Below are 27,448 nucleotides of genomic sequence, written 5' to 3'. Positions count from 1 at the left end.
CACTTCTAGACATATTTATTAGACACAGCACGACCTTAGAAATTCTCACTGGATCAACGCAGGTCAAACTAGTTCGAATTTAAAGATAGGCTAGGCTAGGCGATATGACTGGACTAATGTGTTGCTAAATGAGATTTAATTAATGTATAAATTTATCAGGAGACTTAATTAGGCATCAGCTTCTGAAAAGTGAGTAAATTTTGCTTGCTTACTCTTTTTGCCTTTATCACCAAGCCGTTGGGTCCAACAATTCAATCTCCGTTCTCTGGGTCTTTACTTCTTCTCCTTCCCGTGTCACTGAAGGTAGGCTCGTTAGGAAGGGAATTCCTTCCAGGGTGAGTCAGACACTCTTGGCCTTAGACGGTGTGATGTCAGTTGGGGGATTCCCTTCACGGAGAACTGCTGGCCTGGCTGGATTGTCCCCTGAGTGAGGGAGGCGTCTCAGAGTCGTTCGCTCGTTACTCGAGTCCCCAGAAGCGATGCCCTCAGAAGTCAGAGTTTAACGCTAACATATCTGCTATCAACTAATCTCAGGTGTGGTATCTTATTCTGGCCACAAATAAGATTCACCTGCTTTGATCAGTCATGAGATTAAACTTGGATTGGGCGATAAAACATGAACACAAATAAGTAAAGAGAAGATTACTGAGAGTTACTAGGCATTACGCTGTAGTTTCCGTATCACACTGTTAACTAGCACAAGGCGTCCCTTGGAAGTTGAGTGAGGTCCTTCTTAGTGTCTTTTGAAGAGTCGTTTCGTCGGCGTAAGGAAGAAGGAAGAGCATCGCACTTGAAGTGAAGAGAGCGATGTGAGGAGCGTAGCGGAAAAGAGAAGAGGGCCGCAGAAGAGCGTAGCGGAAAAGCACAGAAGAAGAGCGGAAGTGAAGAGAGCGAAGAGAATCGGGCACTCTCTTTTCAGATGTGGCACGGTCACGCCCATTTGGGAGGTCTCCTTCCTTTGATTGGCTCCTGGGTCTGAGGCTCACGTGACTTGTTTCACGTTTCAGAGAGAGAGAAAAGAATCACGTATACACATGAAACTGAATAACGTAAAAATTACTTATACATACTTGTGGTATAGCACAATGAGTGTCCTGGATTATTAATATCAAATATCTACGTATATATATATATTGGGTATTTTACGATTACATCCCACTATAATATTATGCTAGAAGTTACAAACTAATTCGTTTTCTTAATCAGAGACAGAAACTTTCTTTCATGATTGAAACAGTAATACACATCACTTCATTAGTTGGTAGACATTCACCTGAGGACAACAGAGAGTAACATTCATACATATTGCATAAACATATTTATAAATACTCGATTAAGTCCATTATGTATTTAGACGGCCGCAGGGCAAAACATGATTTCGCAAATGTCCACTTGGGGTCGCTGTTGGTCCATGCTATTTGTCCTGTTCGGATCAGGTTTTCAGGAGTTCAGTGCGAGGTCAGTTCTGTGGGCCATCTGTGTGATTTGCAGACGATAATCAGTGCCATCTTGACACCACTCGTAATAAAACTGGGTTGTTAATCCTAGTCTTCACCACTTTGTTTGATCTTCTTTTTGCCTAAAAGCGTCATAAACTGGCTTGTTATCTTTCCATTCATGGAGAAGAGGAGGGGGTCATGGACAGGCGTCCTGGTCAGTCTTTGATGTGCGTGAGTTTGTGTGTGTGCGTACAGACTCTGCACCCCTCCCCCCACACACACAATTTTGTGGAATGTGGGGTTCTGTCTCAAGAAATCCTTATTCAGAGTGGAGAGTCTTTCATTCAGAACTTTTCATTTCTTTATTCGATCCATACTCCACTACAGTCGTTTTCCTTTTTGACATTTTCACATAGTTGCTTCCAGCTGTTGTTAGAACTTACCAATTGACTAGCACTTAGAGGGTGGGTTTTTTGCGGTTAGCTCGTTGGTGATTTATGAGATCACACGCCAATGCTGTTAAACCAATTAAATTCAATATATTTGTTTTGACTTGTAAGTGAACTAATGACACACAAATTGATATATGTCAAATATTCAATGTTGTTTCATTTGGGTTTGTGCCTTTGCTTCAAATATTTTTTAAAGGGAAGTAGTGTGAGGATATACAGTGGTTTGAAAGTGTCTGTCAAACTCAGTTGTCTTGGAGCAAAATCACAGACTCCTGACTGTATTCAAGATCCACTAAAATATAGCTCCATTAGCCTGGTGCTACCCTAAAACCTATTTTCTACATTTTCTACATCCCATGGGAATGCAGACCTCTACTCCAAAGTCTCAGGGTCCTGCCTTCACTGTCTGTGAGGAACACTGTGTGTTCCCCCCATTTCTACATAGCTTTCCTGCATGTCTAACAATGCAAAAAACGCTGGAAGGTAGACTGGTCATGGGGAGTGCAGTCCTAAATCCCATTGTGCTTTCCAGTGCCTTGGAAATGTTACAGGTCCCTCCCTGGAGAGGTCCCTGTGTACATAAACCTGTATAAAACAAGTGAAAACATGGACAGGAGTCAGTTTCTGTCTTACTTGCAGGCTGGCTGTTTCCCTTCTTTATTTTCATCAATTAATTTCTCATCAAAAAAAAACATTCTTCAATAAATCAATAAGCAGTATTCTTAAATACATCTCTTAGAACATCTTCTTCTATTAAATACAATTTGAAGAGATGAAACTTTAAGTTTCTATATCATGTGACTCAAACATTCAGCAAATATTTGTGCAAGGACATCTGCTTTAGTTCACCTGAGGTTTCTTCACCCTTTTTATGAATTGAAATAAAATTGGTACATGTATACCTAGATATTTATATGTACTTCACAGCCTGCACTTTTATGCAAAAGCTTAAACAGTTTTTATCACAACAAAACTGATGTTCATCATGTATGCTCAACGTTTTCAGAATTATTTTACTAGCATATGACTTACTAACCTGTATAAAACAGGTGAAAACATGGACAGTTTCTGTCTTACTTGCAGGCTCCCTTCTGGTGAGAAAAACCAACAACTATTGCTTTACCTCCTGTCTCAAGAATTAGGGAATACAAGCTCATGCTCTGCTTAAAAGAAAACATATCAGGCAAACATATCCCAATAAAACATTTTCTAAAACACACTTCCATCACACAAAACAATTATACATATAAACATAAAATCTTATGTGTCACAGAAATCATCAGAGTGTCTTTACTCTGAGCGTGCCCCGGAGACAGTCACTGAACTACACCTCCATTTTAGAGAGTCTGAGAGTCGATATGTGCAGTGGTGTTTCTGGGATGATGTGGGAAGATGTTTCTAAAAGACCTGATGGAGTCTGCTGTGTGATTTGTTAATATTTGTTTAATAACACCAAACTATAAACCCATAAAAACCTTTGAGCAACATTCCTAACAGTACACTCCCTTACAATGGTAACAATCAATTTAAATGTTGCACTGAATGACAGCATCAGTAGTATAACTTTATTTATATTAATTGTAGAGACCTGAAGGTCTCCTGTAGGACCATGTTCAAACTTCTCCTGTATTCTTCTCCTGTATTCACCTATCCAGCAGGGGGTTTGGCTTCACACACATTCCTAAGCCACCCTGAACTCCTTCCCAAAAAATATCTGAGTTCAGCTCCCAATTTGGCAAAATGGACTGAGATATTGTGGACTGTCAAACGTATGTTAAAAAAAAAAGATACAGATTATGTTCCAGTATAAACATTGTGTTTTTACTTAGCTCATTGTAAATGATGTGGTCTAGGGCTTACCTATAAAACATTACACAGTTCTGTACGGTGTATTTGTAGTCTATAATCATGCTTAGGAATATATGGATTCGGAATCCTAATGATGGGCCTTGTTTGTAAAATGTCTGTAAGATACCAGATAAGAACCACATATATCTATGAACATACACTTTTACTCTGTACGTATTTTATTTTACACCTAATTTAACAGGTATTTACTCAGTAAGTCTGTAAGAATCACAAACATCTACTGTATCAACTACTTACTCTTTAATTATTTTATCATACGCCCTACTTATCAGGTACTTACTCTGTATGTTATGTACATTATTTGTAAAATGTTTGTAAAATACCCAGTAGTAATCTATCTGTTATCATGTAGTACTTGTACTTATTTTTCTTACACTTTACTTAACAGGTACTTACTCAATATTTATTCCTAAATTAGCTGGCTATAATTTAATGTTTTACCAACATTTATTTTACAGATGTGTAGCTTTACTTTTGACCTGGGTTTGTAAGGGTTGGTCAGGGTGCTGGTTCAGTGACAAACCAGCAATCAGCCCTGACACCTTGCACCTGTGAAGCCACCTATAAAGGCTCCAGGAACACAGCACAATTTGCTGATTCTTTTGTTAGACATCTGTCTGTATTGGTACCTATCTATTCAGCATTTCTCTGTCTCTTGTTCAAAAGTCTGAGAGGTCTCGCCCTCCTCTTCTCTTTTTGTTTGGTCTCAGAAGGCTGAGAGGTCTTGCTTTCCTTCCCCGACTGTTTCTGTGTTGTTTTCAGTTGGGAGTTACTCACCAAGCCTGTGTGTTCTGGAGGGAGCCAATCTCCCTTGGTATCCTTTGTTTATTTTTTCCACCCAAAATTCTCCCTTAATACACGTAGGTTTGGGAATATTTTCTTCTCCCGTTTATTTTCCCTTTGTCACCACTTTTGTCACCACTCCACCTGTTCTCAGGTTTTTAACTGGTTGGTGTTGGTACAGTGGTGGTGTGTTGGGCTCTTAGTGTGATGACCTTGGTTCAAATCTCACCTGGGAAGAGATAACTTCACTCTTCAATAATATTTCTTTCTCTCTCTTTAATGAATTCATTAATAAATAGTTTTCTATTGTTTCACTCTCTTTGTTCCACTTCTGACTGATTAGTGTTTGGGTCTGATCTTATAACGGCTGGTAGCTCACTTGGTTGTGGGTTTGAATTCCACTGGAAGCTACCCATTATGGTGTTTCTTAATCTATCCATCAAATGTTTAATTGATTTAGTATTTTTTCAAATGGTCTCATTTTAGTATTGTGTTTTGTTTATGTTCCCAGCACAGACATGTTCAAGAAACATGAAGCAATTACTTTGAGAACATCCTTTCAATGTAAACTTTAACAAGAATGAAAGATTTTATATATGGCGGATGCTGGTCTTTCAAGGAGGGGAAGCTCAATTTTGGCCTACATCATAAAATGTGTCGGTTTATTTATACGTAAATTCTACCCTCCGTTCCTTTTTAAGAAAATGATCTGTGACCCTGTCGTACCAACAAGGCGTCTTTTCCAGTGATAAGAAGCTGATTTTGAACAAATGTTAATCGCGTTGTAGTGCATATTTATTCAATGACATGTCACACAACAGTATATATTTGATCACTTATTTTTTGACATTTTAGGGGAAGCTGGGCTTCCCTTGCAATCTTAGAGCAATCGCCACTGATATATATATATATATATATATATATATATATATATATATATATATATATATATATATATGATCCTCACTTTCATTAACTTCATTAACATTTTGATCCTTACTTTCCAGACAAAGAAAATCACACTGCTGCATCTGTTTGTACTTCTTGAACTTATTGATGTAAAATCCTGACTTTTCAGGGAATCAGGCGACTATTACACAGCTCCAGAGTAAACAGGAAGAACTTAACAGAACCCTTCAAGGTCAGATCTTCATCTTTACCTTTCAGTAAGATTTTAATAATAAATGGGAATATTGAGAGTTTAATGAGGGATTTATGTTGTTTACTCATTCATTTTTGATTTTCAACCACAAACCAGACACAGATTAAAAACAAAATTGTGTTCACTTACAGTGTGAGCAGTTTCACAATCTGCTTTACTGATGTGCCATATAGAAGAGAGTGCAGAAAATGGTTTTGAACAAGTTCAATTAATCACCAATTTTTCTTAAATTAATCACAGTTTTTTACATTGTCCCTTCTTAAGAGTGAATATTTAAATGTAAAATTAAATAATTCATATAAGATCAAGGGTGGCATGGTGGCGCAGCAGGTAGTGTCAGGTTCAAGCACAGCTCCTGGTGACTGTCTGTGAGGAGTTTGATGTGTTCCCCTCGTGGGGTTCCTCTGGGTGCTCCGGTTTCCTCTCACAGTCCAAAAACACACTTTGGTACGTGGATTGGGTTCCCGCCTTATGCCCAATGATTCTGGGGTAGGCTCCGGACCCACTGTGACCCTGAACTGGATAAGCAGTTACAAATAATGAATGAATGTCCTGTAGTTCTACTCATTCATCCAAGAGAAAATGTACTTTTATGATTTTAGTGGAACACAGCAACATTTTACTGCGACACCAATGCCTGCTAAACAAATGATGATATTTCTGTACTACACCAGACTGAACTCTTTCTGCTGTTCTCCAAAGCAGTCATCAAGGTGTTAAAAGGCTTTAACCTACACTTTATTTCAATACTGAACTAACAATAGTGTTTCCAGAGAATCCTCTGCTCCCATCACACCATGCATCTAATGAGCTCATTACCAACCCTTTCTGAAGTTGAACTGTGTGTGATGGGGTGAGGAGAAAACTACAACATGCAGGGCAGTGGCCCATCGGGACCAGGACTGAGCACCACTAGGTTACCTATGACCCAGCCCACACCTTTTGTCTTCATTGGTGTCATTGGTCTTGGTTTCTTCGTCCTGAGCAGGTTGTGCTCAGTTATCTATATTAATGGTTCCATTGGTTATAGTCTTTGCTTTAGTCGTTTATGGTTGTGGATTGTTCCGTAAGTTATCTAGTCCTATTCTCCTCTGATCATCATTTTATAGTGTCTATTCTTGTCTTGTTACTACAGTGTTTTGTTGTTTAGTATAAACTGAGTATACTGTTTAATGCATTGGTGGTTCTCAGTTTTATATCGTTCTCTATTATGTCTTTACGATTATAGTTATTTCCCAGTTTTTTATTAGTGTGTGTGTATATATTAAAATGATCATTTTCTTTAATTTGATCCTCAATTTCATTAACATCATTAACATGTTGATCCTGACTTTTCAGAAAAAGAAAATCACATTGTGCAGCTTCAGACAGAAAAGAAAACACTGCAGAGTAGTGTCACAGGTGAGAACGTCTGCTACAGTTAAATAATTAATAAAAATGGGAATTTTAGTCTTGGATTTGCATAAAATGGTAAACATAATCTGAGTGAGAAACCCATATTCATATTCTATATCTTGAACTTATTGATGTGAAATCCTGACTTTTCAGGGAATCAGGCGACTATTACACAGCTCCAGAAAAGAGAGGAAGAACTTAACAGAACCCTTAAAGGTCAGATCTTCATCTTTACCTTTCAGTAAAATTTCAATGATAAACAGGAATATTGAGAGTTTAATGAGGAATTTATGTTTTTTACTCATTCATTTTTGTTTTTCAACCACAAACCACACACAGATAAAGAAAAATTAATCGCAATTATTTACATTGTCCCTTCTTAAGAGTGAATATTTAAATGTAAAATTAAATTCATATAAGATCAAGGGTGGCATGGTGGTGCAGCAGATAGTGTTGGGTTCAAGCCCCGCTCCTGGTGACTGTCTGTGAGGAGTGTGGTGTGTTCTCCTCGTGGGATTCCTCTGGGTGCTTCGGTTTCCTCTCACAGTCCAAAAACACACTTTGGTATGTGGATGCGCAATACTCTGTGTGTGTGCGTGTGTGTGGCGCCCCCTCCAGCTTGTGTTCCTGCCTTACGCCCAGTGATTCCAGGTCCACTGCGATCCTAAACTGGATAAGCAGTTACAGATATTGAAAGAAAAAAAAAAAAAAAAAAATATATATATATATATAATGTCATTTTTTTTCTAATCCTAGGAACAATCCTATTGTTAACAACAAAAACATTGACTAGTAATATCAAAGGTGAAATGTAAAATTTTTTACAAGAGTTAAACATTAAATACAAATGGGAATTGTAGTCAGTGATGTGTAGATTTGGACTTGTATAACAGGACAAACATAATCTGGGTGTGAAACCCATTTGTTTATTCCTGTTAGTTCCAGAGTGTTGCTGTCCAATGAAAAACATGTATCTCCAAGTAGCAACTTCACAGGAAAAGGACAATACTTTCTCAACTCTCAATGAAAATAAGTGTAAAAATATTTGATTTAAAAGAATTTATATTTGTTTGTTCATTATGACATTTTTAGACAATGTGAAGGAGAGATGCTGTGTTAGAAACTAAAAATGGACTAAAATGGAGAAATATTGGACAGCAACGATATATGCATCACTCTGTACTTCACAAACATGTTGATGTGAAATCTTGACTTTCCAGAGAATCACGCGACTATTACACAGCTCCAGAAACAACAGGAAAACTGTTGAGAACTCTTCAATGTCAGATCTTCACCTTTTCTGTAAGATTTTAATAATAAACAACAGACAAATTGAATGTATAAAGAGGGATAGCCTTATTTTTTTATTATTTTTTTACATTAACTTACTTACTAAGTTTTACTAACTTACATTTACTAACTTACATTAATTTAATTACATTTAATCACAAGAAAACTCAGGTATATATGAATTTCAGAAATTGTGTTCCGTCTCGCAGGTGATTTGCTGGGCTCTCAATGTCAAAGATAAAAAAACCTGTCTGTGTCATGTAGAATAGGGCTGAAAACGGTTTTAGACTGCACCAAGGACAGTGTATGGTCTGATCAACATTAGCATCTGTACGAGGTTGTGAAGTACCTCTGTTGTGTCATTTTATTCAGGCTGATTACGATCATAGGGTGTGAGTCACTGTGACCATATTTTGGTTTTAAAAACAGGACACTGGAGACACATGGGCTTCTTTTTTGTGTGTTTGAGGTTCTGGTTGGGGAGCTTTAAGAAGGATTAACCTTTAAGGCTGTGGTGGTGTGTACGTATATGTGTATGTGTGTGTGAGGATCAGGTGGGGTAATATATCATGAAACTATATAAATTAACTTTTACACATTTATTTATTTACTAAGATTAATAAATAGTCTTCAAGCCTCTACCATATCATCTTCTTTTTTTTTTTTTTTTTAATTTTTAAAGTAAAATTGAAAAACATTACTTTTACTCCATTTTATATGTTTTTCCTTTTTCATGCTAATATAAAAAATATGAATGAATGCAACCATAAAATCAAGTCAGGTAAAGTCAAACTGATTTGTATTTATTTACATTTGCATTTAAGTCATTTATAGCTGTAGTCAGTCAGCTCTGGTGGGAGGCAGTTTAACCAATAGTTGATGTAGTTACATGTAGATCAAAGCCAACGCTTTCAGACATGCATGGTAACCCAGAAATATCCTGCAATTTACCTGTAGGAGCTGTTTGTGTGAAGACCTACACCTATAACATTTGTATCAACATCCTGCCAGCCCCCTAAAGTCAATGTCAGAGTGAACAGAGTGTGAAAAGAGCCGGCAATATTCCAGACAATCACAGTGAATTCATGTCCTGCCTCTTACACGTGCTACACAGATACCTACGACAGGGATGTGTGATTGGGCACCACACCATAGATCTCTGTGTGCCACTTTCTTCAGTGTGACATAAAATCTTTTTATAAAAATATATATAATAATGCATAATGTAAAGCCCAAACAGCCGGATGGCAGAAGCAGTGGCAGCATTGACAAATGTGGCATACAATGGAAGCAAAAGGAAAGCAGCCATGGCATGAATAATGTAGTGCCTTTTACCTGTCCAGTTTCAGCTTGGACAGGGAGGCCATCATTGTGAATGACATTACATTTAATATAGCTGGATTATTCATTCATTCATTCATTCATTCATTCATTATCTGTAACCACTTTTCCAGTTCAGGGTCGCGGTGAGTCCAGAGCCTACCTGGAATTTTTGGGTGCAAGGCGGGAATACATCCTGGAGGGGGCGCCAGTTCTTCACAGGCTGGTTTAAACCGGGTGTGATGACCAATGCCTTGGAGGCCTGATTGGTCCTGAGGGACTAGGGGAGGGAAATCCTTTCCCTTGTTCTCATTCTGATTGGAGGTTTTCAGAGTGTTTTAGACTAGAACCTCCCTGAAATGGTGACATCACATATAATCTACGAGAAGATAAAAACTTTAGCAATGAATTGCCAAAATGTTTACATCTCTGTGACCAGGCTAAGTCCCATAAAGTCAAATTTCTTATGAGAGAAATTAAAGCATATTCATCTCACACTACAATAAAGTGACAATGGCGCTCAGTGGTGTCATAGTGGCACAGTAGCCCCAAACAACACATGACGGGAGACTGTGACTAGTGATCAGTTCACTGAGCCTAGGAAACAGACACAGAGCTTTGGGGACTGGGAAGGGCTCCCAGCATGCCTTGCAGCTCCCCCTAGGACTTTGTAGGGGTTATTTGGGTGTTAATCTGTTGATGATAATGTTGTTTGTGTGTGTTGTTTGTGTTTGGGATTGGTGTGTAGGGAAATGTGTAGTTTTTGGGGGCTCACCATCAGCCAGAAGGGTGTCTAGCCCCTGGACCTGCACACCAAGTCCAAATGCTGCAAGTTGTTTCCTTTCTGAACTGTTGCCCTTTTAGGACACTTAATATTGTTTGCAATATATCTGTGTCTTAAATGCAACATCTATGATTCTGTGGAAACTCTGTTCTCACATTTGTTTATATTCAGAAGCTCTGTATGTTTTAAGATGCAGTGGTATGTTTGAGGCTAAAATATACAACTGTTTGTATGTGGCTTAATTTTTTAAGTGTTTTATGAACTTTGAATTACCACAGAAACTCATTTGTAACTGTTTAGATTTGCAGCACTTTCAGTTACTTTAATGCAGTTAGCGATCAGTTCTCAGTTCCATCTACAGCAAAAATCCGTCAATATTACCCACCTATGGAGAAGAAATACAGCAATATCCTCATCTTGGTTCATGCTTTTCAACATTTGGAGGTCTACAATACTTGTCTAAAAACCTCCAGATGATGTGAGCAGAGAGAGAAACCTAGCATACTGAACCAAAACTTATATATATATATGTGTGTGTGTGTGTGTTTGTGTAACCCTTTCCTAAAGTGCCGGGAAAGATGTAAACCTCTTTTAGGCTGGGTACATCACACACAAACTTGAAAATTATAATATAGCGGTGCCTCCATTAATGTAAAATACAACTCCTGTTTTGTCCCATTGAATATTGTTTTTGTTAAAGCTCTTTAGAAAAAAAAATACTACCAGAACAACATACAGTTTAAACTAAATAAAAGAATTTACTTGACATATAGCATGAAATGTTGAAAGAATGAAAAATTGCAAACACAAAGAGTGGAACTCTCGGGGTAAGTATCTATCCAGAGTACTGCAGTCTTAAGCAAATACAGTATTTTCTGAAAGTGATTGGTTTAAAGTTTATCTTTGGGGCCCATATCATTGGTGTACATGAAAATAATCCACTCCTCGGAAAAAAAAAAAAAAAATGGAGTTTCAGCAAAACCACCATACTCACATATACCCAGGGTTAGCTTTGTTAGTTGTAGTCCTCCAGGTAGTCACCGAACATAGTCCGGCAGTCCACACACAGCACGGCCGCTATTGAAAGAATCCGAGTCGGAACAGTCCCTTCTCCGTGCCGCCTTCCCAGTGAAGATTAAAATGTTATTTTGGACCGTTCTCAAAGTAATTAAAATTTAAATTTAAATTTAAAAAATTTAAAAATATCCAAAAGGTCCAAAATACACCCTCCCTCTTCGGGGAAACGTGCTCGTTCGGAAGCTTTGCAAAAACCAGTCGAGTGAAGTTCAAAGCAAATCAAAGTATTTATTTAACAATATTGGATCCAAGAGAACAATACATGAAACCCGTCTAATGGCCTTCCCCAGTAAAGTTCTGAGGTCCACCCGGTCTGACCCCACAGTTATACCTCATATGACGTGTACCCTTCTAGTGGGGCGTTTTTGTTTTTGTTTTGTTTTTTTTTTTACAATGTGTTTAGAAAGTTCAACCTGCAAGAAAAGGAAAAAAAATTAACAGTCCAAGCAACCTGTAAAAGAAAATAATAATGTTTTCTGGATCTTCAACAGCTTCAGACAGCTCTCCGTTGACACCTGTTGTTCGCAGAGTGTCCAGCTGGCACTTGTTACTAATTAAATGCTTGCTTCTCCGTCTGGTGCTCCTCTGGTTGCAGTGCTGGCTTGCACTGAGACAGGTGGTACCATGAGCTGCCTTTACCCTTGAGTCGTACCGCGTGGCTGGTTCTCTCTGTCACCCGGAATGGGCCTGTCCAGCGAGGTTCTGACCACTTTCGCTTGATGGCTCTCAGATACACCCATGGAGCGACGGCCACCTCGGGAGGTATCTCATGCTCCTCGTCTCCTCCTCTGTTTCTCCGTACCTGCACAGATAGTTCCTCACACACTGATTTTAGTTTCAAAAACAGTTGACGATACTCATCTGTGTTTATCCCAGGCGAGCCCGCATCAGGACTCAGTCTTGTTTTCGGGCCTGGAAATGCTACGCCTCTGACCAGTTCAAATGGGGAGAAGCCTGTGCTTCTATTAATTGAACTCAGAATACTGATCAGGGCAATTGGTAGGGCATCAAGCCAATTCATGCCCGTGGTCAGTGTAATCTTAGCTAATTTTGATTTCAAATTTTGATTCATCCTCTCGACCTGACCTTGTGAGGCAGGATGATACACACAACCATAGCTATGGCGCAGCCCCAATGACTGCTCCACCCACTGTAGTGTTTTGCTCGTGAAATGACTCCCGTTATCTGAAAAAATTTTCCTAGGAAACTCATGGTTCGGAATCCAACAATTAATCAGAAACTTACAGACTGATTTTGCATCTTCCCTCAGAGTGGAGAGTGTCTCTACCCACCCCGAGAATCGATCTACAACAACCAGGAGATATCTATATCTCCTAATGGGGTCAATCATATCTGTGTAATCCATTTGAATCTCATGTCCATGAGAATCTGGCAATGGAAACCTTCCTGGAGCTAGTTTAAATGCTTTTGCTACGTTCTGTGTGTTACAAATCTGACATTTAGTGATGTGATCAACCACTAATGCTGACATGTATGGGTGCCACCATTATTTTAGATTTTCCAGTGTCTGTTGTCTTCCTACCTGTGCCACGGTGTGTGCTTCCTCTAAAACTGCTTCTGCTAATCACATTGGTAAAACTACTTGTCCTTCTTGTGACGTCCACACCTGACTGTTTGGGCTAGCTCCCTTTGCTAGCCATACTGACTTTTCTTCTGGACTTGCCTGATCCTGTATGTGTCTAAGTTCTTGCCCTGTGGGAATCGGTTCCCAGGGTACACTGGAGTCCAACACAAGCATGTTGTTGGGTTCCGTGTATCCTGCTGCTCTTTTTGCTGCCTCATCGGCAGCCTCATTCCCTCTGTTTATTATTGTGTCTCCCTTTTGATGTCCTTTACACTTCACAATCACTACCTTATTTGGCTTGTGTATAGCTGCTTCTAATCGCATCAGTTCTGTCTTGTGTTTAACTGGTTTCCCTGTGCTTGTGACATATCCAACCTGCTTCCAATGTGGAATGTCTACGTGCGCAGCTGTGACTACGTACGCTGAGTCACAATAAATAGTGACGTCCCTTCCTTCTGCCACTTCTAATGCTGAAATTACTGCTAGCAGTTCTGCCTTCTGCGCCGATGGGTTTTGTTTCACTTCCTCTGCAATAACTGTCTGAAACTCATGCGTTTCCCCCTTCGCTTCCTGAACTACTGCGTATCCTGCTCTGACTTCACCTGTATCTGCCCTGTACCCACACACATCCGTCCATAAATTCCATGACCCTGGAATGGGTGTGGCTTGTAAGTCTGGTCTTACTTTTCCTTGCCTTTCTACCTGTTCCTCACACTCGTGTGGTGGACCTTCCAGCATCCCATCTGCCATGTTAACTCCTTCGTGTGTGTAGGTGATGTTGGGTGCAGTCATGAATGTGTCTCTGTCTCAATGGAGTGAGTGTGAACATCTGTGAATTTATGTACGCTACTACTCCGTGTGTGGTTAGGCTACTAGATGTGCTGTTTTCTGTACTAATTTGGTCAGTCCTGCTACATGTCTTGTGCACTGTGGTTGTCTCCTCTCTATAAGGTCCAATGGGACACTTAAATACATTAGTACTGCTCTACCTTCCCCCTTTTTCTGAAACAGTACACCATTAATCACAGTGTCTGTTTCAGAAACATCCATGTAAAAAGGTAATGTATAGTCAGGTCTGGCTAAGTCAACTGCAACGGATAAGGCTTGTTTAACATCTATAAACGCCTGTTCCGTCTCCACCGTCCAGGTGAGCTTACCAGACAAATTTCTCATCCCCAGAGATTTCATCATGTCTCTAAGAGGTTGTGTACATCCGACAAAGTCAGGAATGTATTGTCTGCTGTAGCCAGTCAGTCCTAAAAATGCTAACATTTCTTTCACAGTTTCATGTTTTGTGTGTGACAGTATAGCGGACCGGTGTGTGGCGGACAAGCCCGTGGAACCCTGTGTTACTACTCTCCCTAAGAAAGTAACCCTAGATCTGCAGCACTGTAATTTCTGTTTAGATACCTTGTACCCCGCGTCTGCTAAGCATTGAAGAACCACCTTGGTTGCTTCAAGGCAGATTTCCGGTGTTTTAGCCGCCAAAGCAATATCATCAACATATTGTATCAATAAGGAGCCTTCTGGCAGTTGGCATGAGTCCAGACTCCGCCTCAGGGCCTGATTAAACAATCCTGGAGAGAGAGCAAAACCTTGAGGTAATCTAGTGTATCTGTATTGTATACCTTTATGTGTGAATGCACATATATCTCTGCAATGTCCTGCCAGTGGAATACAGAAAAATGCGTTAGCCAAATCAATGCAAGTGAACCATTTCATGTCTGGACCTAGTTCCGACAGAGCGGTGTACGGGTTAGGAACCGGAACAGTGGCAGTAGCCAAGGCTGCATTCACGGCTCTTAAATCATGGGCCATCCGATATTGGCCAGGCTCCTTTTTCGGAACCGGCAGAATCGGTGTGTTCCATGCTAATTGACACGGTTCCAGGACTCCGGCCTCCACCAAAGCCTGGACCGTTTTATCCAAAGATTCAACAGCGTCTGGCTTGTGTTTATATTGGGGAATCCAAATTGGGTGTATAATATTCATACAAAAAGAGACAGGTGTTTGATTAGTGTATCCTACATCATCTGGTCCTGTGGACCACAATGTGTCAGGTAGTGATGCTAATAATGCCTCCGTCTGTAGATAATCACAGTCCTCACAACCATGGTGTCTAGGCAGCAATTGATGGTGCAATGTGACTAGGATGGGTGAGTTATCAGTGATGTGATATGTCTGTGTGGACTGCGAAAACATGACGCCAGGCAGCTGGGTCCTAACCCAATCCGTGGCCTCATTTGCTCTTTTTACCATAGGGCCCAACTGCTTGGCCTCGTGTTTTGGATGGAGAGCTAATGAAATGTGTGGTGCCGCCTTGTCAGACAGTTTGTACCAATTGTGTTGTTGTGGTGTTAGTGAAACAGGAGATGCCACCCCTTCAGGACCCACATAAATCCCTGTGGTGTCAACCGACCACTGTGTGCCCTCTAATTCTGTTTGAAAAGATTCATAGTAAGTTAAATCTCCCCCTACAACTCCAGTCCTCAACTGCTTTACCCATATATTCCCCTGGGCTAAGTTTTTCATCCCATGCATATGGGATGGGATTGTGGACGCTGCTCTGGTTGGCCACATCTCTCTCATAACGTCAGTAAGGCGCTGCGAGTGAGTGTGGAAAAGATCATAATTAGGTTGAGTAGATGTCTGAGCCTGTCTCTCTATTTCAGCTGCTTTCAGTGAAGTAGTCGATCTTTTAATAATGTTTCTAAACTCCCCAAGTGCTAGAGTCATGCCACCTGTCAGACTGTCCAGCTTTCTTATCCAGGCAGCCGCTCCACTACATAAAGGCGGAAGCTGATCGACCAAAGTCTGTGCATCAGTTAGTGATAATGGTACATATTTATATGTTCCTGTACTAGTGGCCACTAATGGAAACATAGTGCCGACGTTAGTGTCAGTCCTATATCTGTCAGGCGGGTGTCGGGGTCTAGTGCTTCGTCTCAAAATGTCCGTGTTGTCTGAGGTGTGCATGTCGCATTCTAAAGTCTGTTGTTTTAAGTCCAATTGTCTCTGTTCTTCTAGTATGAGGTTTTCCATGGCACGCAATGTATTGTTCAAATCAGTAATCCGCCTACCACCACGTCGTCCATTCGCATTGTCCTCATCATCTGCTATAAGTCCCTCATCTTGGTCAGAGTCATCCGTTGTGACATGTCCCTCTAAATCTGTTTTAATCCTGATGTTTTGTCTATTTTTACGTGGCATCGGGTTCTTAAATGGTGTTGTCAGTGTTTGTTTATTGTCAATGCGCAGTTTATCCTGTTCTATATAATTTCCTGTGGTATCTATAATGTCAGAACAGTCAGTGTTAATATTTGTGTGTGCAATTGAAATTGACTCATGTGGCCTTCGCAATTGAAATGGATCTTGTGTGTGTTCCTTTGTGTGTGTGACTCTGTGGGCTGCCTGCTCACAAGCAGAGCCCCTCCCTTCGGTGTCCATCCGTAAACTCACCGTGCCAGAGTCTACACTGAAGACAGGGAGGATATTATCAACTGGTGTGACGTGACCTAGTTTGTATGGGGGAGGCGGAGCTGTAGGCTCCTCCCCCTTGTGGTTCGTATACTCACTTTCCACTTCCGTGTTCTCGGCAGTAAGTGATACAGCGTTCGAGTGTGACGGACCTGGTGTTATCGAGCTGCGGAGTGAGACTGAGGAATGCCATTTTAACAGCTGTTAACTCCGCAATGTCCGTTTTAGCTATTTTCAAACTTTTCTGTGCCTTAGCTCTGTTGAAAAGGCTAGCCCTACTAACCTCCGCTTTAGCCTGACGTAATACTTGCTCCTTTTCTCTCTTCAACTGATTAATGCAGGTTATCAAAGATGCAGTGTCCCCTGTGTGTGTTTTACCCCAGTCATCAAATCTCTTAAGCACACTTTTGTGCACAATATCCCGCGTTTTCAAATTTATTACTCCATTTTTCACTCCCTCAGCGATCATTTGAATTTGCTGAAGTAACGGTTTCCATTCCCATTTCCCCACGCCGTAAATGGCATTTAATTCATTATGTAAGTCCCTAGTAGTAGCCATATTGTCTGTAAGGAGCTGATTAAAAAAATTGGACCTTACCTGAATGGGTCTTCGTTCTAGTTCACCCTTTAATTGCAAATCAATTATCACCGCAAGGTTTCATCACAATTCAGAGTGAATTAAAACAGTTTCCCAGGGTCTCCCCCACACAGCGCCCACGCAACCTCGGACGGTATATAGAAAAGAGAAAAAAAAAAAATCCAAGTTTTAAAGTCAGGTTTAAACACAGCCAATAAAAGCAGGACCACCTCAGCCCTGTGAATAATTTCACAGGTGGATAGAAAACATAAGTGTGTCTTCAAACAATATTCAATCAAAAGCAAGCCAAGCCTAATTTACATTAATTATGAAACTGGCCCACGGACCGAAAAAGCTTATTAGGCAGAAGCAAATAACACGCCAATATACGAAATACAATTTGTAGTAAATGGAAAAAGCAAGAAAAGCAGGACAAGTATCTCACAACACAGAATTAAACCAACGACTATATTTTAGGAACGAAAACAAGTTACCGGACACACTTAACAGACAACAAGCCACAAACGTGCCTAATATTATGAGAAACAGTTTCAGCCATACAAAAGGAACCTCATCAACACACCATTAAAAAGGCAATCAAATTGCGAGTTATATTATAACAAGTGAAAGCAACATTTTTGAGAACTACTGAAATAGCAAGCAGGTTACAAAATATGTTATGATGAACGAAAAATTCAAACCGAGGCAGAAAATAAATTTTTAACACAAACTACCACAGTAAAAAAAATGCAAACTGAACCGGAAAAATAAGAGTCTTAGTACAATAAGCAGTAAACGAAATACAATTTATATTTCCACAAGAAGTCTAAATGACCAATATATGCAAATAAACCCCAAAAAGAAAGAAACAGAATTTTTAAATCTGAGCAGGCGCTCTTGTTCAAAAAAAAATCAGCCAGTTTATGCAATCCAAAAACATACACGACAGGCATGCAACAGCCTCTAAGAATAACACAGGCTCTCAGAACAGACATAAAACATGAATACACAATCAAATTTCATTAAAATACACAACAAACTCTAAGCTTCCGCTCAATATCAAAACTCGGGAACAGCGTCCGATAAAATGTGCGGGAACAGCTTCCGCTTAATATTAAATCGCGGGAATAGCGTCCGCGTGATTATACTTCAGGGGAGATCACGCCCACGGACGGCCTTTCCGACCAGGCAATTAATTCGGTACCTCGTCAGGTTCCGAATGGAGCACGCCACCTCTCAGTCTCAAAGATGGGAACCAGCATCCATCTATTATATTTTAAATTCAATTTAATTTTCTTTAAACAAGCAACCCCAAATGTATAAACTGATAAAAAATTATAAAAACATATTTAAAATAAATTGATTTGCTCAATACCCCACTCCGGACCGCCGTCGGACCTCCACACCACTTCCAATTTAAAAAGTCCAATATGCAGAATTTGAATAAACAGGGTCTGCGCACCCACCTTATTTCATTGCGGCCGCGAGTGGAAAGGAAATCCGAAGTCATCCTAATTCTCCAGCTTCCCGCACGTTGGGGTCACCAATTGAAGATTAAAATGTTATTTTGGACCGTTCTCAAAGTAATTAAAATTTAAAAATATCTAAAAGGTCCAAAATACACCCTCCCCCTTCGGGGAAACATGCTCGTTCGGAAGCTTTGCAAAAACCAGTCGAGAGAAGTTCAAAGCAAATCAAAGTATTTATTTAACAATATTGGATCCAAGAGAACAATACATGAAACCCGTCTAATGGCCTTCCCCAGTAAAGTTCTGAGCTCCACCCGGTCTGACCCCACAGTTATACCTCATATGACGTGTACCCTTCTAGTGGGGCGTTTCTGGCTGATTAACATATATTAATATGCATAATTTCACATGTTAGTACTCAACTTTCTCGCGTGCAAGTTTCACATGCACCGTGACCCCAAAGACATTCATTCTGCCCAGTCTTGACAATACACCTTCTCTTCCCATGCCTCCCATGTCACCAAAATTGAGAGAGAGAGAGACACTAATGGACTTCAGGGTCACCCCGTGCCCCTACACTTCAGCCGTGCTGACCAGCGCTTGTGATTAATGTGAGCTTGGTATAAGCCTAAGTGCACTATATTCAAGGTTAAACGTTTAGGAATTTAAAAAGGTGAGTCATCATGCCAGTTAGTGTGCAGAATCTAAAATGTTTACTATATGTGTAAATGCTGGTTAGTTATTCATATGAGTGCATATAAAATACAAGTTCTCATAATGAGTATGTGGTTATACTTTCTAATCATCATTTAAAGATATTTGTCCACTAACACAAAGTAATAAAATTGTTTTCTACAACACCAGGTGAGTCACAAAACCACTGCAGAGGATACACGAGGCTATGAACAACTAGCTTCTACTAGCAGTAAGTTAGCTAGCAAAGCCAAAGTGTCCCGTGTTGAACTGATAAACTTCACCAAGACACAGAGATAACCGGTTATTTTTCAGAGAGATAAAACACCTTCTCCAGCCTCTGCAGCAGCTCTCTCTCTCTCTGGATTCTCTCATCCCCTCTCCTCTCCTCTCCTCTACCAACACCTGATATGTGAATGACCTATCAATCACATGTGACTGCACTTGATTGGCCAATTCTCCCAGGAATTCACAGGAAACAGTTGGAAAAAGAGCGTGAAAAATAAAGGATTATGGGAAATGAAGTTTATAAAATACAAACAAACCAATATATATATATATATATATATATATATATATATATATATATATGTACGACCCTTTAAAAATATTGGTTTGTTTGTATTTTATTTTCTATGGAAGTTGTAGAGAAAACTTCATTTCCCATAATCCTTTATTTTTCACGCTTTATATATATATATATATATATATATATATATATATATATATATATATATATATATATATATATAATCAGAAGCAATTGCTCTAAGACTGCAGGGGAAGCACAGCTTCCCCTAAAATGTCAAAAAATAAGTGATCAAATATTTATATATATTTTTATATATATATATATGTTGAGTGTACATGTCATTGAATAAATATGCACTACAACTTTTGTTCAGAATCAATGGTACTGGACGCAGCTTTGCTCTCAATCATTCCCGCAGCTTCACAGTGCTTTAACAGTGTGAGTGTCCACAGAGTTCAATAGCGAAGCAGCGAAATGCAGCGAAACGAGACGAGTCATTGGATAAATGCTGGGCTTTGTCCCGCCCATTGGACGCTCAGCGTCTCTGGGAGTCTATGGGGCAGTGGGCTGGCCTTGACTTGTCTGTTCTGGTCTTGGATGATCTGTCTGAGGCTGAATCCCTTTTTGATTGACAGCAAAATGAGCGAATCAGCGAGCCTTTGGTGTAAAGATCCGTGGGAGCATTAAATTTTCAATCTGTTCTGAGCTTCCCCTCCTTGAAAGACCAGCACCCGCCACTGATATATATATATATATATATATATATATATATATATATATATTTACAGACACTGGGGCTTTGTAAAGTGATTAGCTCCTAAGCTGCCTCCATTTTTCAAACACATGGCCAGTGATTCTTCTCATTTGTCTCTGGTCATGTAGATTAGTTGAAGGAAGCTGGGTTTTGTTAGAATTTTGGGTTAAAATCTAACATTATCTCTGTTCACTTTATGTCATGTCATGGCTGAAGGACACTGTTTGTGTCCACTATTGTGTGTTCAAGTTCAAGTTAAAGAATGTTATTGTCATTTCAGCAGTATACAGTGTTTACAGTACACAGTGAAATGAAATAGCTTTCCTCCAGGACCAAGGTGCTACATAAGACAATACACAACATTAGAGTGCGACTAGTGTAAAGCTAGTGCAACATGAAACAGTGCACACGCATTAAAGTGCAAAGGACATAGAACACAAAACAATACACAACATTAAAGTGCAACTAGTACAAATCTAGTGCAACATAAAACAGTGCCTACACATTAAAGTGCAAAAGATATTGCTAAGAAAAATAAAAAACAATGTCCCTACAGTACAATACAATACAATCTAATACAAGACAAGGCAAAAACCATAAGTACGGAGGGGGTGAGGGAGAGAGACACTGCAATTTAAAGTGTATTTGTGCTGTAAACGGTAACTGGATGTAAACATGATGTAAACCGGATATGTGAAAACAGTACACTCATTTACAGTCCAACAGACCAGTGTTTGTGTGAAGTGTGTGTGTGTGTGTGTGTGCTTCTTTCAGTCCAGTCTCAGTCTCTAGGTGTTTAGGAGTCTGATAGCATGTGGGGAGAAGCTGTTACGGAGTCTGGATGTGAGGGCTCGAATGCTTCGATACCTTTTTCCAGACGGCAGTAGGTTGAAGAGTGTGTGTGAGGGGTGTGTGTGATCTCCCACAATGCTGAGTGCTTTGCGGGTGCAGCGAGTGGTGTAGATGTCTGTGATGGAGGGAAGAGAAACACCGATAATCTTCTCAGCTGTCCTCCTGATCCGCTGGAGGGACTTGCGATCTGCCCCAGTGCAGTTTCCAAACCAGACAGTGATGCAGCTGGTCATGATGCTCTCGATGACTCCTCCTTAGAAAGTGGTGAGAATTGGAGGGGGGAGATGAGCCTTCTTCAGCCTTCGCAGGAAGTAGAGGCATTGCTGGGCTTTCTTTTTGATGTTACTAGTGTTAGTGGACCAGGTGAGATCATCCGCTAGGTGAACACCAAGAAATTTGGTATTCTTGACAATCTCCACAGCAGAGTTGTCGATGTTCAGCGGCGAGTGCTCACCCCTTGTTTTTCTGAAGTCTACAACCATCTCTTTGGTTTTGTCCACGTTCAGAGACAGGGTGTTGACTTCACACCAGTCAGTTAGCCGCTGCACCTCCTCTCTGTATGCTGACTCGTCGTTCTTACTGATGAGACCCACCACAGTCGTGTCATCAGCGAACTTGATGATATGATTTGAGCTGTGCATCGCTGCACAGTCATGGGTCAGCAATGTGAACAGCAGTGGACTGAGCACGCAGCCCTGGGGGGCTCCAGTGTTCAGTGTGATGGTGCTGGAGGTGTTCCTACCGATCCGGACTGACTGAGGTCTCCCAGTCAGGAAGTCCAGGATCCAGTTGCAGAGAGAAGTGTTGAGAGTGTACTGGCAACCCAGTGTGTTTGGACTGTAATCTGATTGGACAGAGGGTGGGATCTTAAACATAAACTCAAGATAGAGCCCCACTCCAGAATGGGCGCTTCTCAAAGAGAATATACTGGCTCCAGCACTGCTGTCAGAGACACCATGGTGTGTTACACAAAGCAGGATTTCTCTGTTTAGCCAGATAACTTAAGCCCAAAGTCAAGCCTGTCCAATAAAAACAGAGATGAGGGACAGTCCTTAAATTTGGTCTTAAGTTAGCTTAATCTCAGATGATACACCCTGGTCATGTCATGATTGAGTACAGTATATAGGCTATGTTACAGATTGCTCCTTTAACTGTGTCAGTCTGTCCTCATTCTGTAGTGTGGTTAATTTAAACATCATGATATTCTGTCTTTTTCAGATAAAGAGAATGAAATTAAGGAGCTTGAGGCAGAAAAGCAAAAGCTGAGTGAACAATTAAGTAAGATACATTATTATCACTATTGAAATTTAGAAAAGTCAGATATACTGATTAAAAAAAAAGATGGAAATTGCATCACTTCAAAACAGACTGTGTTTTCACTACAGCCGCTAGTTTTCAGTTGCTTAGCAACACAAGCAGGAACGACTACGGGAAGTGCACCAAACACAGCAGATGAATACATTAGTATGATTGAAACATTCAGAGAGATGCTCCTGCATCTAGAATGCCTTTTCATGAACAGTAAGGTCAATTACGTCAATATGAGAAACAATGGTGTGCATCAGCAGAGGAATGACTGAGCAATAATTTGGAATTTGAAATTATGTTTGTTCAGAAAAGCTCTAATGTTTGTAGACTGGGATTAGGTCAAGTTTTCCACTCAGAGTGTTCTTCACCATATTCATTAGACTGCTCTAATCCATCTAGTGACCTTACGTCTCTAATCTAACTACAAAAGTGCAATGTTCAGCACTTTCCCTCCTCCAACGGTCTCCTCCTGGGTCATGTCCTGAGTACATCATGTAATAAGCACTTTAAGATCACAAGTCTAAGCACAATATGTTCTACACTTCAATCAGCCTTACTAGTAATAATCATTAAAAAATATATTGGGTTATCATCATCATCATTACTGTGTTCATTTGCATTTTCCCACCTCAATCTCACCAACAGTTTCTCTCCAAATGTTAACAAATGTTCTCTGCTCTGAAAGAGAGTGATGCTTGCTGTGCTAAGGGCTGGAAATACTTCAGTGGGAAGTGCTACTACTTTTCTACTGATAAAAAGACATGGAATGACAGTAGAGATGCTTGTGTGGCTGCCGGAGGAGACTTGGTGATTGTCAACAGTACAGAAGAGCAGGTATGATACTCAAATATAAATGTGATTTATTCCATAACACTCACTGATAGATTGGGTGGAGATTGAGCCGCATTAAGTTCCTATTGCTTCAAATGTTTACAAGTTTTAAATAAGGCCCACTGCTTACAGTAGCTTTTATTATTATATTTTATTAAAGAAATACAATCACGGATGTAGAAAACCAAATCAGACAGTGCCAGCAGTAGACTCTGTGTGATACTTTGTAATCAGTGTCATAGGGTAAAGATGTACACAGTAATATATTACAGTAATGTAGCTTTTCCTTTAATGGTCTTCGAATTGGGATTTATAACAAAATAAAATTAGCAAATAAAGCAATAAATCACCTTTAATTCTACAGAGACTGGTCACCTTATTTCCTTATATATTTACAGTGTGTGTTTAAAAGAAGAGCAACACAGTGATAAACATGCCTCTGTCCCAGCTTTTGGAATGTGTTGCTGGGCAAATTTTTTTCTAAAAACAGTAAACTTTCTTAGTGTCAACATATAAATTACTGTATTTGTGCTATTTTTCTATTAAATATTTAAATAATTTGCTCATTATTTATTTATTTTTTTTTATTTACATTTTATAAAGCATCACAATTGCTTTGGAAATGGGATTTATAACAGAATCAAATCATCAAATTAAGCAGTAAAGTCAGTGTAATACTTATAAAGATGAGTCATGTTAATGGGTGACATCATCAAGGAATTGATCCGACAGTGTTAGCCATTGTTTGTGTTGTAAAACACTCGGTTCAACCCAGTGTTTGTTAATGAGCTGATCAGGTTTGACTGAGTGTGTTAGAGCAGAGAAATACAAGAATGTACAATGACAGAGTTCCTCCAGGTTTAGCACTGATTGAGAAACACTAATGTAGTATAATGGTGTTCTCAGTGTTGTCTTCACACAGAGGAAAGTTATATGAATTCAGCTGAAATTTGCTGTTAAAAATAGTTTACATTTTTTGTTGACGGTGTAGTTAATCAGACACTGAAGCTCTTTCTGCTGGAGCTGTCTAATGTTTACTGTACAGTTCACTTAGCAGGGTGTTTGTGTTTGTAGGATTTTCTGAAGAAATCAGCTCCTTTTACTGATGAACGTTTTTACTGGGTTGGTCTGACTGATGCTGTGAAGGAGGGAGACTGGCGATGGTTAGATGGAACACCACTCAGTGATAAATCACCGTAAGTCCATTTCAGACTCAGCTGTAAAATACCACACCCGTGATTTCTGAGCTATATCTACTGTAGATTACAGCTCTAGCTCTGATTCAGTAAAAATATCTTTTTAATATATTTTTAAAAATAGCACATTGTGACAAATAATGATTTATTTTTCTTGTTTTCCAGAATCTGGTCTTTAACCCAGCCTGATAACTGGAAGGGAAAGAGAGGTGAACATCCTGAAGGAGAGAACTGTGCTGCAATGGTCCTAAGTAATATGTTATATGGTTTATTCGACAGATTCTGTGATGCACCGAAAGACAGTTTTTATCGCGTCTGTGAGGTAATGACACAAAAAAACAAAAACAAATTACAATTATGACAAATGCGAGGGGTCTAAAAATATATGCTCCTTATACCTATTATGTTCATTTTTAGTGTTCCCTTCATGGGGGAATGTGGGAGAATTTGTCAGTTTTTTTTTTTTTTTTTTTTTTTTTTTTTTTTTTTTTTTTTGGGGGGGAGGGTGGCATTCTTTTAATTGATTCATTTTATTTTTGTTAATTGAGCCTGAAGTAGGAAAGGCAAGGAAGGTGAGCTCAGAAAGACTTGGGCTGGAGTTGTGGGCAGCTGCTGCTGGGGCGAAAGCTGAAGCCAGGGTCATTGATTGAAAAGGAGGGGTTGGGATGGTGGTGGGGTGTGAAAAAATCAAACCAATAAATTATTAATAAATCAGTTTAGTTCATGACAACATTGGGATCTTAATATCAGAGGATGACTGATATATAAAGTTTTAACATTTATTTCATTGATATTAAGAACCTAGTGTTGTCATGAGCTAAAGTGATTTAGTAATAATTTATTATTATTATTATTATTATTATTATTATTATGGAAATATTTATGCCTCATCAAAGTGTTCCTCAAAGCACCCTTAGTCCTTACATGGAGAAATTTACTTTGATTTGCTTAAATTTTCTTCATGAATGTGTACAAGTAGTGGGTGAGAGTTACTCACTATAGCCTTGTGTCACCCAGGAGATGATGAAGTGTGTCAAAATGCCTGGGTGCAGCCATTGAGATAGAGCTAAATATAAAATATAGATGTATATTATATATAAAATCACTTGGAGTGTTTCTTGTATTGTTTGACCAGTTGCCTGCTTTGATGCTTGATTTTGAGCTGTATTTGTACGCCTGTTTGTAATAAATAAATATTGATTGTTATTCATATGATTACATCAAAATATATAATTTAATATATGCCTCAGTCTCCAGGAATATTTGAATTACATCGTCTAACTTCAGTCAACAACTTCAACGAAAGCACCTTTGGTTTGGCAACTATAATGTTACTGTGAGCCCTCAGTTTGGACTTTGTGAACGTTCTCTTTCATGATGAATTTAACCGAGATTTTTGAAAAATTTTAGGAAGGGATGGGAATATGCATTGCTTGGGAATTATGACTCTTCCATGGTCTACTACCAGAAGTTAAAAACTTCAGCAATATTACTGTCTGATCTACTCTTACTCGTGCAAAATTAACCTGTCACCACCATGTCTATATTTTTATATATAGAAATATAAAATATATATTTTTTTATGTAAAATACTGATATCCTCCTCTCCGACACTGCCACCAGCGAGTCCAGCTCCACTCCAGATCAGTTTGTTTAGTCTGTTGGCGTCTGCTTACCCTCAGCCTGCTGCCCCAGCATGCAGCAGCATATAGGATAGCACTCGCCACCACAGACTCATAGAAGATCATGAGCATAGTCCAGCAGATGTTGAAGGACCTCAGGTACCTCAGAAAATAAAGATGACTTTGGCCCTTCCTGTAGAGGGCGTCTGTGTTCTTAGCCCAGTCCAGTTTATTGTCAATTGTGCGTCTGTAGGATGTGTTGGGAAAACAAATCTGATTCATGGAGGACCTACATCATCTGATTGGTCAGAAGAATCTCTGAACAGTGCCTGCCCCCAGCTCTACAGATGCACAAATTAGTTTTGCACTACACTGACTGAGATATCTGATGCAAAAGTGAGAGCGCGTGGAAGTTCTTATGTGTGAGTGAAAAAGACCGCATCTGAGACTCGTAGCCACAGATTCTATCAGGTGTAGTCATTGACTTGTGTTTGTATAAGACAAGTATCCCCTTAAAAAATAAATAAATAAATAAATAATAAACGGTTACAGATAATGAATGAATGAATGAATAAATACAGGTGTGTAACTCACATTGCACAGATTCACATATTGGTTTGCGAATGTGCAACTTTGTTTTGCACCATATTCACCACTGCAACTGTAGCAGAACTGTGAGTGTATATTTGTACTTGTGTGTGTGGAAATGGATGTGTGCACCTGCAATGAAGAATCTGTAAAGGTGTAACTGTTAAGTTGTATTTGTGGTAGAGGAAAAACATCTACAGGTTTGCAACTCCTAAAGAGGTTTTCTTGACTATTTTCTACAACTATAAATTTCACTGTCACAGGTGCTCAGGGGTTCTGAATCAAATATACCTCCATAAATTCACCAAACTTGAGTCATGTTATTTATTAAAGTCTGTACTGGTTAGTTACTTAGTACAGCAGGGAGCGTAGATGAGCTTACCTTCTGAAATA

The 27,448-nt window shown here is 39.5% G+C and overlaps 1 protein-coding gene across 1 annotated transcript in view; it reads left to right on the top strand.

The window, feature by feature from the left end:
* Window positions 1–25,255, top strand: part of LOC136707257 (C-type lectin domain family 4 member D-like) — a 39,433-nt gene extending 14,178 nt beyond the window's left edge. Inside the window, exons 2-7 of the mRNA XM_066681225.1 lie at window positions 16,184–16,307; window positions 16,756–16,806; window positions 22,729–22,788; window positions 23,504–23,652; window positions 24,724–24,845; window positions 25,011–25,255. Coding sequence (XP_066537322.1) covers window positions 16,184–16,307; window positions 16,756–16,806; window positions 22,729–22,788; window positions 23,504–23,652; window positions 24,724–24,845; window positions 25,011–25,206 — 702 coding nt within the window. The 3' untranslated portion in view covers window positions 25,207–25,255. The remainder of the gene's footprint in view (window positions 1–16,183; window positions 16,308–16,755; window positions 16,807–22,728; window positions 22,789–23,503; window positions 23,653–24,723; window positions 24,846–25,010) is intronic.
* Window positions 25,256–27,448: the final 2,193 nt, after the last annotated feature.

Source organism: Hoplias malabaricus, chromosome 9, assembly GCF_029633855.1.
Source record: "Hoplias malabaricus isolate fHopMal1 chromosome 9, fHopMal1.hap1, whole genome shotgun sequence".
Lineage (NCBI taxonomy): Eukaryota > Metazoa > Chordata > Actinopteri > Characiformes > Erythrinidae > Hoplias > Hoplias malabaricus.
This window is presented reverse-complemented; position numbering and strand designations above follow the sequence as displayed.